General features: G+C 42.7%; 2 protein-coding genes across 2 annotated transcripts in view; both read right to left on the bottom strand.

Annotated features, from left to right (window-relative positions):
- The window catches only part of LOC142671627 (uncharacterized), a 31974-nt gene extending 21705 nt beyond the window's left edge, over nucleotides 1-10269 (bottom strand). The window contains exons 1-4 of the mRNA XM_075847160.1: nucleotides 10126-10269; nucleotides 9502-9652; nucleotides 7259-7356; nucleotides 6984-7092 (exon numbers count right to left, since the gene is read on the bottom strand). Coding sequence (XP_075703275.1) covers nucleotides 6984-7092; nucleotides 7259-7356; nucleotides 9502-9652; nucleotides 10126-10203 — 436 coding nt within the window. The 5' untranslated portion in view covers nucleotides 10204-10269. The remainder of the gene's footprint in view (nucleotides 1-6983; nucleotides 7093-7258; nucleotides 7357-9501; nucleotides 9653-10125) is intronic.
- Nucleotides 1-14080, bottom strand: part of LOC142697472 (oocyte zinc finger protein XlCOF29-like) — a 288092-nt gene that overhangs the window by 266357 nt on the left and 7655 nt on the right. The gene's annotated exons all lie outside the window — the stretch shown is intronic.

Raw genomic sequence — 14080 nt, 5'->3', positions numbered from 1 at the left:
AACATGTCCCCTTGTGACTTGTGTGCAGAGTTTCCATAGGGACCTTGTGTGTATTTTAATAGGTTCTAAATTCTTGTCCTATAATGAGGATTTTTCTTCTCCGCTGTTATTAGGGGATTAGTAATGAAAGAACCAAATAAATTACAAAGTACAAAGGAAATCACCAAAATGTTTCTTTTTTATTTCTATTGTCTATCACAGAATGAGGCGAGCCAGGAAGACATTAGTACATTTTTCGCCCTATGTAACATCAGAGATGATACCAAAGTTCTAAGCACAAGGGCATTACAGCAAAAAATAATGTCATTATCGGAAAAGGAGGTCAAGCTATTTTGGACCAACAACACCTTGCAATCGTACGGTGTAGATCCCCACGAGGACTACGAATTTTTAAGGAAGTGTCACAGTATCAGGGAGATGTTGCTTTCGTTGAAAAATGGAAAAAAGGACATCTAGATCACTCCTTGAATTTAGTACGTATGGTATTAGAGCGTTCCAAAGAAGATTATAACCAGGTGAAATTGGATTGAGACAAAGCCTCAGGTGCATGGAGTACACATTTAACCGAAACACAGTTTGCGGCTTTTCAGAAGAAAATTGAGAAGAGATTGATTCCAATTCAAAATGAGATAAAAAGAACAAAACAAAAAAAAAGGAGATACATTTCTAAGGGCCAAATTTGATTTTGACATGGATCGTGTCTTCTCGTGGAAAAACCAAACACGACAGAGTCCAATGCCAGGACAGAAATGGAGACAGGGGAGAAGACCAAGGAAACAACAGGCAGATTTTTGGACTACCGATTCGGGATCTGATTCAAGTCCATCTGAGGATCAGAGTAGAAGACCTCCAATTGATAATATGACTGGGGACAGTGCTTCATCGACACAATCTACCCCTTTAGGTGTAGAGTTCGCTGAGGGCGTAGAAAAAAGCTAAACGCATCAATCCCAACATTGGGGGGTATGAAGAGAAAACAGGTCTCTTATGCAAGCAGATATCCCTGCTCCCCACAGTACCACAAATGCTCTTGAAACTAAAAATAATGTTGTTAATCTATCGAAGGTAGAATTTTCCATTGATTTCTTCTCACTTCTGGCAAAGGGTCTCAATTTTTGTCTGACTGATAAATTTGATGACAGACCGTTTACTATAGATCTTAGCAAGTCATTGAGAAATCTTAATCTGCATAAGGTTTTTAAAAATAAAACCCAAACTGAATCCACAGAGAACTTACAAGGGGAGAGTCCAGCTAATATTGGTACGCTGGGCTTCACCCTGGGTGAAAATTTAGAAGTTGAGAGACAAGTGTTGGTGAATCTATACGAGTTCATTAATGAGGGTCGTGTTGACCTCAACCCTGGGGGTTCAGATTATGAGACCTTCAGGGGTGGCATTAGAACTTCTATGTTTCCTCCCTTGTCACGGGCAGTTCTGTTTATAATTTCTCTAGAGCCGTGACACAGGATATCAAAGCATTGATATACCCACAAGTGAGGAATAATATTACCAAAAATGAGATTGCAGCTTTGAGATGGCTCAAACAGAACGATCAATTGATTATTAAACCTGCTGACCAGGGAGGAAACATAGTGATCATAGGTCGAGAATACTACATGTAAGAATATATGCGACAATTGCTTAATACTGAAACATATGTAAAATTAAGGGGGGACCCCACTAATACATATATCCAGAAATTACGCTCTCTTCTCCGACAGGAGAATGCATCAAATGTTTTATCTAGACACCAGGCAGAAAAATTGCTACCAGATACACCAGCCAAACCATATTGGTATTTCCTCCCCAAAATTCATAAAACCCATGTTAATCCCCCAGGCAGACCTATAGTGGCGGGAAGGGGTTCAATTACTAAGCCACTTTCCCACTACCTTGACTGGTATTTGCGTCCTTTGCTCCAAAGTGTCCAATCGTATTTGTTGGACACCAAATCCATGTTACAAAATCTCATCCACTTTAATTGGGACACTGGTTACAGTCTTGCCACCATTGATGTGACAAGTCTCTATACCAGGATCCGCCATAGTGATGGCATAATGGCCACTAACTTATTCCTGGAAAGTACAGATAAAAGTAGGCTATGTGTGGATTTTGTGTGTGATGCATTGGACTTTGTCTTGACCCATAATGATTTTCGCTTTGGGGACGAGTGCTTTGCACAGCGGACCAGTACTACCATGTGGACACCCGTTGCACCGACATACGCAAATTTATTTCTAGCTATTTGGGAGGAAAAATATATTTACAATATTAGGAAACCTTAAAGAGGCTCTGTCATCACATTATAAGTGGCCTATCTTGCACATGATGTGATCGGCGCTGTAATGTAGATTACAGCAGTGTTTTTTATTTAGCAAAACGATAATATTTGACGGAGTTATGACCTATATTAGCTTTATGCTAATGAGTTTCTTAATGACAAACTGTGCATGTTTTACTTTTTGACCAAGTGGGCGTTGTGGAGAGAAGTGTATGACGCTGACCAATATAGCTATATCGCTATCTGTAGTCACATAAACACACTATAACGTTACTACAGAATCCGGACCACTTCTCTGTGATTTACAGCATAGCAGGCGTAGTCTCACGAGATTACGCTGTAAGCTGTTACAGCGAGAACTCGCTGTGCTGTAAATCACAGAGTAGTGCAGAGAAGTGGTCAGGATTCTGAATACACATCCCGTCCTGGCTGGAGGTAATGTATATTCATTGTCAGGACACTGCAATAATGTTAGTGTTTGTGCAGTGTAATTGAATGGCGAGAAGTGTATGACGCTGATGGGTCAGCGTCATACACGCCCACTTGTCAAAAAATAAAACACGCCCAGTTGGTCATTAAGAAACTCATTAGCATTAAGCTAAAATAGGTAATAACCGTCAAAAATGATAGTTTTTCTAAATAAAAAACACTGCTGTTATCTACATTACAGCGCCGATCACATCATGTACAAGATAGGCCACTAATAATGTGGTGACAGAGCCTCTTTAAGTTCAATATCTAAAGCATTGGTCAAGATTAATTGACGACGTTCTAATAATATGGTCAGGCACCCCAATACAATTTAAGGAGTTCATTCAGTACATCAATATGAATGAGCTCAATATGGAGTTCACTGCAAATTTTTGGGGAGATAGCGTAGAATTTCTGGATGTTCAAATCAAAGTAGATGGGAGAGGTCTGCATACAAGTGGGTATCGCAAACCCACAGCAACTAATGCACTTTTGCATCATGATCGCTTCCATCCACCACGTTAAGAGATCTTTGCCATATGGCCAGTTCTTGAGGTTAAAATGCATTAACCGTGAACATAACGTATTCCTAGTACAATCAAAGGAATTGATGGATCGATTGAGAGCAAGAGGGTACAGTGAGGAATTCAAGTCAGAATCCTTTTCTAGAGCACTTAAGTGCAATCGTAACAATTTGCTTTTTGGAAATCGGAAAAAAGATAGATCCAAAGGCTTTTTGTTTTCTTTCCAATACAGTCCCTTAGCAGGTCTCAGTAATAGTGCCATTAGAAGACACTGGCACATTATAGAGGCCGATATGGATCTAGCAGAGAAGGCTAGCTATTCCCCTATTGTCTCTTTTAGAAGATGTAAAAATCCACAGGATGAATTAGTAAAAAGTCGTCTTTTGAATAAGAAGGGAGATTGGTTGAGAGATATTGCACCAATAGGCAATCATAAATCTCGTAACTGTTCGTTTAGTGGAAACATGCACATTGGCAAAAAAGTCAGAATGGGTGCAGTACAACAGGACATCCCGCACCTTATCACTTGTAAATTTTATTTTCTAGTCTATGTGATAGTTTGCCCTTGTAGATTTTTCTACATTGGCAAAACAATACGCCCCTTATTTAAACGATTTCGTGAACATGTATATTCAAATCGGTACAGGAAAGTGATCTCCAAGATTTAGAAATCATATACGTGAGGTACATGGGGGTGACCCTAAATGTATGTCCTTTGCTGGGCTACAATGAGCATATGCCCCAATCGACGGTAGTGACCGACATTTAAAGTTGCTACGCTGTGAGGCAAATTGGATAATAAAAAACTGAGGAACTAAGACCTCTGGGCCTGAACAACAGGAACGATCTGTCTGCTTTTCTAAAATAGTTGAACAAACCTACATTGTTTCTATTTGACCCCTAATATGGTATCTGTTTTTAACACTGTTTATATTTAAATGTTTGTATTTTGTAAATTGTTACTTAGACCGGAAGTTGCTAAGTAAGTACGGCTAGGGGATTTAAGTGCGAGTGCACTTAATCCCAGCAGGCCATGAGAAGGCGTCTGGGGGACGCGAAACGGCCGTAGGCCAGTTGTCTTACTTGTGTCTCCCGTGTGGTCCGCCAATAAAATTATGAATTAAAAGCACCAAGATCAATTGGAATAGGGCGAGTGCCGTGTGATTTGTCCTCTTCAAGCTTCTTATGTTGAATCTATCTATCTATGAAGCACTGAGCACCACAGAATGACACTTAACCCTTTCCTGCACAATAACTTACATGCCTCCGTCAGTCTTTTTTTGGGCTTGTAAAAAAAACAAAAAAACACTATTGGCTTATTTACACAAGTTTCTTTCTGCCATTTTTTTCATATATTTGTAACAAGCATTTTTCTAGCGTTTTTCAATGGAAAAACGCCCCCTTCCCCCAAAAAAAACAAAAAAAGGCAAAAAGCTAAACAGAGAATTCTGCGCTTTGAAAAAAGACAATGGATCGAGCAAACGCACCAAAATGTCAGAAAAACACAAAAAAAACCTGTCAAGCAAGGAGGCCCCAAACAGCATATATTATGGTGCTTAGGCTGGGGCTAGACTTATTTGTGTAGTCAGTGATAAAATTGTCAAGCAATTTGCTAGCGTTTATTTTTTAATTGCTACATGCTGAGATTTCAGAGCTACACACTTGTCAGCAGTGTATAAGAGAATATCAAGGAGCAAATGAAATATCGGAGCTGCACTGTAGCATAAACCAAAACTTGGTGGGTGCTATCCTCAGAGGAATCTTGACAAAAAAACCTCAAGCAAGTATCAGCCCACAATCCAAAAGGAAGAGGCAGCACTCCAGTAATATAGAAAAATCCAAAAATGTATTCACCCAACATACAGGCAACGTTTCACCTTCCCATTGAAGGCATCGTCAAGCAATGAATGTGCTCAAAGCATTTATATAGTGTGCAAAAATACAAATAGGCAATGTAAGACCATCAAACATGATTAATGTTAAAGTGCCAAGTACAATCTGATATTACAGAAATAAAAATATTATAATTAGTACAAAAGCATGTGAGAAACGGGAGTAAATAATTTGATATAATGTATAAACATAAATGACCATAATCACATGAAATACATTAATGTGTAGTAAAGTGTCAATCATAATTACATAAGTTACAGCTGACACTCACCCCTGAGTCGTCTCGAACATCACACCTGTTGTAAATATGAAATTCAAGGTAATGTATTATTACCGTCATGACACGCCGAGATCTCGGCGTTGGAAGAAACCCATAGAGCATGCTCACATCGACTTCTCCGGATCTCACTAACAGCCAATCGTATAGTAGACTGGTAAGAATCGTGAGAAGGAGGTCACCTGACAGAGCTGAAGAGAGACCATAATCACCATCTTGGAAGAGGTACATCTAAATACCTGTCTTTACCTTGACTTCATATAAATTATCCGTGCTATGCCTGATTGTAGATCACTGTTGGTTGTTAGTGAGATCCGGAGAAGTCGATGTGAGCATACTCTGTGGGTTTCTTACAACGCCGAGATCTCGGCGTGTCATGACGGTAATAATACATTACCTTGAATTTCATATTTACAACAGGTGTGATGTTCGAGACGACTCAGGGGTGAGTGTCAGCTGTAACTTATGTAATTATGATTGACACTTTACTACACATTAATGTATTTCATGTGATTATGGTCATATATGTTTATACATTATATCAAATTATTTACTCCCGTTTCTCACATGAGTACTAATTATAATATTTTTATTTCTGAAATATCAGATTGTACTTTGCACTTTAACATTAATCATGTTTGATGGTCTTACATTGCCTATTTGTATTTTTGCACACTATATAAATGCTTTGAGCACATTCATTGCTTGACGATGCCTTCAATGGGAAGGTGAAACGTTGCCTGTATGTTAAGAGAATATCAAGTTACTCAATTAATTCCTAGGGACAGCGATTTATCACTCACTATACAAAAAAGTCTATGTCTAGCCCCAGACTTAGGGCGGATTTACACGAACGTGATATACGTCCGTGCAACGCTCATGATTTTCACGCGATTGGCACAGACCTATATTAGTCTATGGGGCCGTGCAGACAGTCCGTGATTTTAACGCAGCGGGCGTCCGCTGCGTAAAACTCACAACATGTCCTATATTTCTGTATTCCTCGCGCTTCACACACCCATTGAAGTCAATGGGTGAGTGAAAATCACGCGCACCACACGGAAGCACTTCCGTGGGACGCGTGTGTTTCACGCAACAGTAGTAAAATGTATGATTGAAAACAGAAGAGCATCACGTGCTTTTCTGTTTACAAACATACAGAGTGTCATAATGATGGCTGCTGCGTGAAAATCACGCAGCTGTGCATCATATGGAGATGACACACGGAGCTGTTAAGTGCATTTTGCGCGCGCAAAACGCCGCATTTTTCGCTCGCGCAAAACGCACACGCTCGTGTAAATCCGGCCTTAGTGCAGCTGTTAATCACTGCTGGTGCCCCCCAAAATCTGATACTAAGCCTAGTGCATGACCGGATCCATAGAACACCTTGTAGAGAACTTCTATGTGCAGTCACAGCTCCCTCAGGTCCTGCACTATGTATAACACATTGTCTGAAGTGTTACTGTAATGTAGAACTAAGGAGGAACCCCACCTTACCAAACCTCCCAATTCCCTTTCTAAATTCATTATTACTGACCTCTGGTAACACCTCCTGGAATTTCCTCCTCCACTTCACTCTTACACGGTTGATCGCCCCTCACCCGCTCTTCTTCATCCTCCGCTTTAATATTAGTCAGACCTTCCCCCTGATTTCACATATGTAACAATTCAGTACAATACAGCAGAGAGAGCGAAGAATCTAACAGATCAACATAAGAAACCACCAAAATCTATGACCCCATCTATAACCGCAGGAACAAAAAGCTCCACACCCCCCTATATAGATCTGGTATAGGGCTCAGCTTCATCTACCTGATGATTCTCTGGGACATTGTGATTTTCCTCTGGACAGTCCTGGGAATACAGAGGACTGGGACATCTTTCTGGTGGATTTCTCCTACTGGATCCATCTGTAGGAAACACACAGTGACTGAATACATGACTACTGTATATCTGTCTATATATCAGACACTTCTCTCTACACCTTACATTCCGACTTCTAGTAGGAACCTACCACTGCATTCCAGGAACACTCCACAAGACCGTTCGTTCAGGAGATGACCCAGTCGTTTAGCCATCACAATTTGACCCTTGTCAGTCGCTCAGATCCTAAGGCCTCATGCACACGACCGTAGCCGTGTGCACGGCCGTGATTTTCGGGTCGGCCGGCTGCGGACTGTCAGCGGACTGTCAGCCGCAAGCCGCCCGCACATGCACATGGCCGCGGCCATTGTTTTCAATGAGCCCGGACCGCAGCTCCGAACCGTAATAAGACATGGCCGTACTTTCTGCGGTCCGGGCTCCCGGGCCGTGCACGGACCGCAAAAACTACGGTCGTGTGCACGGCCCCATAGAAAAGAATGAGGCCGCAATTCTCCCGTGGATTTTCGGGGGAATTGCGGACGCAAAAACACGGTCGTGTGCATGAGGCCTTACACTTGCCCATTTTTCCTGCTTCCAACTAATCAACTTCAGGAACTGTCAGGCATCATTGTGACGAGATAATCAATGTTATTCCCTTTATCCGTTAGTGATATATATATATATATATATATATATATATATACCAGACCATTATTAGTATTTCATTTTCTCTTTTCCACCCCGTTTCCAAGAACATATCTTTTTTTATTTTTCTGTTGACATGCACTGTAGTCATATGAGAGCTTGTTTTTTTGGGGGTACGAGTTTAGACACTGCAGTACATTATACGATGCCATTAAAAACAAAACGGTTAAACGGCAAAGATCAGCGTTATTTCCAATCCCGTCGAAGCAAGGTGTAAGTAGTAAGGGCGGATTTACACGAACGCGCGTGATTTTCATGCGCCTCGCACGGACCTATGTTAGCCTATGGGGCTGTGCAGACAGTCCGTGATTTTCACGCAGCGTGTGTCCGCTGCGTGAAACGCACGACATGTCCTATATTTCTGCGCTGTTCGCGCATCACGCACCCATTGAAGTCAATGGGTGCGTGAAAATCACGCAAACCACACAGAGGCACTTCTGTGGGACGCGCGTGATTCGCGCAACATCAGAAAAAAGTATGATTGAAAACAGAAAAGTACCACGTGCTTTTCTGTTTACAAACATACAGAGTGTCATAATGATGGCTGCATGAAAATCACGCAGCCGCACATCATATGGTGATGACACACGAAGCTGTTAAGTGCCCTTTGCACGCGCAAAATGGACACGCTCGTGTAAATCAGCCCTAATACACAGCTAACTCCCAATAAGTCGGTGAGCCCGCACCATATCCTGCCCTCCCCCAAACCATGACATACATGTATGTTGCGTCTAAAGGGTTTAAAAAATCCCAGCCCGGTGATTCATTCTTTACTATCAACATGGGTCCTATCTATAAAGTCCTGTACGTTAATATAACTAGGCTTTACATTTTTGTTAAGTTCTTCCTATAAGAAGATCTAGAATAGTAGGGATAACAGAACCACTCTAGATATCATCTCTCTGGAAAAGTTGAAGAAGACTAACTAAGGTAAATGTGTGACGTTACCGTCTTTCTGTCAGCTAGTAGAGTAGAAATCACCTAATCAGACAATCCCTGCTACTCAAGCCCTGCCGCTCAAATCCCAAGCTGTGAGGTGAAGATTCCTCCCTTCTGGATGGGAAAGAAGATCCTGGCATAGCAGGTCCTCCCTGTCTGTTAAGTGATAAATGTCTGGCCACTGGGGGCGCCACTGCTAAGACACAAACCCCGCAAATCTCAGAGAGGAAGAGGTAGGATAGAGCGGGGACATCTCTCTGGTGGATTTCTCCTACTGGATCCATCTGTAGGAAACACAGTGACTAATAAATGACTACTGTATATCTGTCTATATATCAGACACTTCTCTCTACACCTTCCATTCTGATTATTGAATCAAAGTCTAAAGGCCGTATCCTGAGAATTGTGTATACAGTTGAAAGTGTTCGGGCGCAGAGGGCATTTTTTAAACGTTCCCTGCCAACCAGAAAAAAGTGTCCTGATGCACCCTGAAACTTAATAGGAAATTCTAAATTTCATGGTAGGGAACCCACGGTCAAACAAAATACCAGTATTAAGGAAAACAACTACTCCAATTTTCCAGAGGGTGAGGGAGCGCTCTGTGATGGGGCTCTGACTACTGCTCCATTCTCCTGGCTCCTGCCGATGGATGATGGGAGTCGTACAGTCACCCGATGTCTTCTTCACTATTGTGTACTCCTGTGTATGGAGAGAGACACTTAGAGAACTGAACACAGTATTCCCCCCTCGGTAGAAAGAGGGAGATTGTGACCCCGCTGTATAGAGCTCTAGTGACCCCACATCTGTAATACTGGAGACCTCACGTACAATGAGACATTGAGAAAATAGAACGAGGCCAAAACTAAAAAGGAAATAATATTGGGGGGACTAGATGGACCATGTGCTCTCCTCCTGCCGTCATCTTCTATGTTTCTATATAGAGGTCATCCTGATCCTCCTGGTTCCTTGTCATTCTCATTGCTCTACATTACTATTGCTGCATTGGTGACATGACACATAACTGACCATATTGGTGGCTGATCTTCAGCTTCTTGACGTCACTTGGAAGGTCTGGGCGCTTTTATACAGGACACTGGAGTCTTCCTATTACTTCCTATTATGTATTGTCCCTTCCCTATGGGTGACTTGTTCTATAATGTAGAAAAGTTTACCTCTCCGCTCAACAGGTAGATGATCTCCAAGGTGAAGTCTAATATTCTTCTGCTCATCTCATTCCTGTCCTTGTCCATCCTTGGTGGGTCATTCAGGAGAAGGAACGTTGTGGAGAAGATGATAAAACTGGAGGAACTGGAGGATCTAGTGTCAGGTCCGTATTTCACACCGAATAACCACCTCTGTAAATTGAAAGCTGAAGGCATGCCTGGAGAGAAGTACATCACACAAATGTCTGAGGTACAGCTTCAATGTCAGCCAGGAGCAACTGAACTTTATTCAGAACAAAGAAACACACACAGAGAAGACACATGCCCCTCCCTATAGATGTGTGACTTGCTTGAATTCCATTGGCTCTTCTGCTGTAACTTTTGCTATACATTCTTCTGCACACTCCTCTTTGCATTCCAGGGGGCGGTGTCTTCCATAGGTGTGTCCGACATGAACAAAGAACTTGTTATATATATCAGTATATTACACAAAGAACTGAAATGTATATACATATGTGTGAGGATAATATTTTTCAGACAATATACATAGTAATGATCCCTGACACTAGTACTGCAGAAGTCTTTATGAAGAAAGGAGAAGATGGAGATCATACAGGGGACAACATCATGTGTGACATACAGAACCTCACTTATTCATCATTGAGAGAAACATCTTCTCAGAGCCGTCACCACATGGAATAAAGGGGTATTCCCAACACGGACAACTCTCCCCAGGATATGCCAGAAATGTCTGATAGATGCGGCTCCACCTCTGGGTGGCCTTGTTAGGCAGTTTCCGTAACTCTTATAGAAGTGAATGGAGAGACACAATCTGCTCAGGTCCTCCTGCTATGTAATTTGCTGCCAACAGATCAGACGGGTGTTCAATGTGACAGATGCCCTTTATGAATTAATACATCCCATATAAAAGTTTTTACAGATATTAGAAGTTACCTCAGAGATCCTGAATCTTCAGAGACATCTAAAAATCTTATTTATTACAATATTCCCCTATTCTTGTAGATTGTTTTACTGGATAGTAATTGTACTTCACTGTACCCTGTGACTAACACTTTGTTCACATCTGCAAGACAGACACGAACCATGGTTCATGGAACCTGGCAGTCTGGTGTGTATGAATGGAAGGCCCCGGCCTGTCCGGTGTGTATGAATGGAAGGCCCCGGCCCGTCCGGTGTGTATGAATGGAAGGCCCCGGCCCGTCCGGTGTGTATGAATGGAAGGCCCCGGCCCGTCCGGTGTGTATGAATGGAAGGCCCCGGCCCGTCCGGTGTATATGAATGGAAGGCCCCGGCCCGTCCGGTGTATATGAATGGAAGGCCCCGGCCGGTGTATATGAATGGAAGGCCCCGGCCCGTCCGGTGTATATGAATGGAAGGCCCCGGCCCGTCCGGTGTGTATGAATGGAGTGTGTTCTGTGTGTGCAAGATATTTACATTATCTTACCGCTTAGCAGTCACATCTTACACACAGACTTCTGTAAAGAGTTATTCCTCTGTGCTCCTCCATCTAAACCTAATAAGAATTTCCTTGCTCTCCTTTTATCTGTTCCTCACATCATCGTCTCGAAGATATCTCCCATGCATTCCCCATACTCTGGAATTCCTTAACCCAACACATCAGATCTCTCCCACCATCCAAACCTTCACTAGTAACCTGAGCATCCCCTCTTCAGAAAAGCTTACACCCTGAAATAACCAGACGGCCACTACTCCCCTTGATGACCAGCTTCTGCCCTCACCTACTGTCTCCTTCTCTTGTAGAGTCTACGTGGGCAGAGTCTCTCTCCTGCTCTTGTAGAGTCTACGCGGCCAGAGTCTATCTCCTTCTCTTGTAAACTGTAGTCTACGCGGGCAGGGTCTCTCCTCTTGTAGAGTCTACGTGGGCAGAGTCTCTCTCCTCTTGTAGAGTGTAGTCTACGCGGGCAGGGTCTCTCCTTCTCTTGTAGAGTCTACGTGGGCAGAGTCTCTCTCCTTCTCTTGTAGAGTGTAGTCTATGCAGGCAGGGTCTCTCTCCTTTTGGAGCAGTCTGTCATTCATTAAAGAGGCTCTGTCACCAGATTATAAGTGCCCTATCTCATACATAATCTGATCGGCGCTGTAATGTAGATAACAGCAGTGGTTTTTATTTTGAAAAACAATCAATTTTAGATTTATGCTAATTAGTTTAATAGACAACTGGGAGTGTTTTTACTTTTTACCAACTGGGCGTTGTACAGAGGAGTGTATGACGCTGACCAATCAGTGACCAATCAGTGTCATACACTTCTCATTGTTCCAGCCCAGCTTCTTTCACTGCACAATCACGCTGTAACAATGTGCTGGAACAATGAGATGTGCAGGACGCTGATTGGACACCGATTCGTTAGCCTCAAACACTCCTCTGTACAACGCCCAGTTGGTGAAAAGTAAAAACACGCCCAGTTGTCTATTAAGAAACTAATTAGCATAAATCTAAAATTGCTCATAACTTGCTCAAAAATGATTGTTTTTCAAAATAAAAACCACTGTTGTTATCTACATTACAGCGCCGATCTGATTATGTAGGAGATAGGGCATTTATAATCTGGTAATAGAGTTTTTTGTCTTTTATGTCTTTAATCCCTCGGACACGCAGCTATTTTAATTTTTCCTCCGTTCTTCCAAAAACCATAACTTTTTTATTTTTCCGGTGACATAGCCGTATGAGAACAAGTCTCGTGTGGGACGTGATGTCGTTTTTAAAGGGGTTTTCCACGATCGGACAACAGAGAGGTAATCAGTATATGATCGTGGGGATCTGACACCCGGACCAATCAGTTGCTCCGGCTGTCGGATGTTTTGAACGGTATGCAGTAGTTGGAGCCGGAAGCAAATGGCTGTATACACTGCACAGTGGCCGTTCTGCAGAACTGCAACTCTGCTCCTATTCACTGTAACAGCACTGCAGCTCTGCTCCTATTCACTGTAAGGGCTTATTTAGACGAACGTGATATACGTCTGTGCAACGCGCGTGATTTTCACGCGCCTCGACGGACCTATGTTAGTCTATGGGGCCGTGCAGACAGTCCGTGATTTTTACGCAGCGGTTCTCCGCTGCGTAAAACTCACGACAAGTCCTATATTTCTACGTTCCTCGCGCATCACGCACCCATTGAAGTCAACAACAGTAAAATGCGCAACAACAGTAAAATGTATGATTGAAAACAGAAAAGCACCACGTGCTTTTCTGTTTACAAACATCCAAACGGAGTATCATAATGATGGCGGCTGCGCGAAAATTACGCAGCCACGCATCATACGTAGCTGACACACGGAGCTGATAAGTATCTTTTGCGCGCGCAAAACGCTGCATTTGTTTCCGCGCGCAAAACGCACACACTCGTGTAAATCCGGCCTAACAATGCAGCACGACCGCTATTCCGTGACCATAGCATGGACGTCTGGTGCCCGGAGGCAGCCGGAGCAGCTGATCGGTGCGGGGTCCGGGTGTCGGACCCCCACAGATCATATACCGATGACCTCTCCGGTGGATATTATCTGTTGTACGATTGTGGAAAACCCCTTTAATGTCCCCTATAATGTAATGGGAAAGAGAGAAAAAAAATTGTGGGCTGGAATAGCGGAAAAAGCAGTGAATCCTATTGTTTTTTGGGTTTCGTTTTTGCGGCGTTCAGCATGCGGTAAAAATGACTTGTTACCTTTATTCTCCTAGTCAATACGATTACAACACCAAAATGATATATTTATCTTCTACAAGAAAAAAACGAGATGTCCAAAAAATAAAACAGTTTTGCGTCGCCGTATTGTGAGACTGAACGTTTTATATTTCCGGTGATTGCGCGGTGTGGGGGGTTTATATTTCCGGCGATTGCGCGGTGTGAGAGGTTTTATATTTCCAGTAATTGCGCGGTGTGAGGGGTTTATATTTCCGGTGATTGCGCGGTGTGAGGGGTTTATATTTCCA

This window comes from Rhinoderma darwinii, chromosome 1 (assembly GCF_050947455.1).
Source record: "Rhinoderma darwinii isolate aRhiDar2 chromosome 1, aRhiDar2.hap1, whole genome shotgun sequence".
Taxonomy (NCBI): Eukaryota; Metazoa; Chordata; class Amphibia; order Anura; family Rhinodermatidae; genus Rhinoderma; species Rhinoderma darwinii.
Note: the sequence above shows the minus strand (reverse complement) of the source record. Positions and strands in the feature narration are given on the sequence as shown.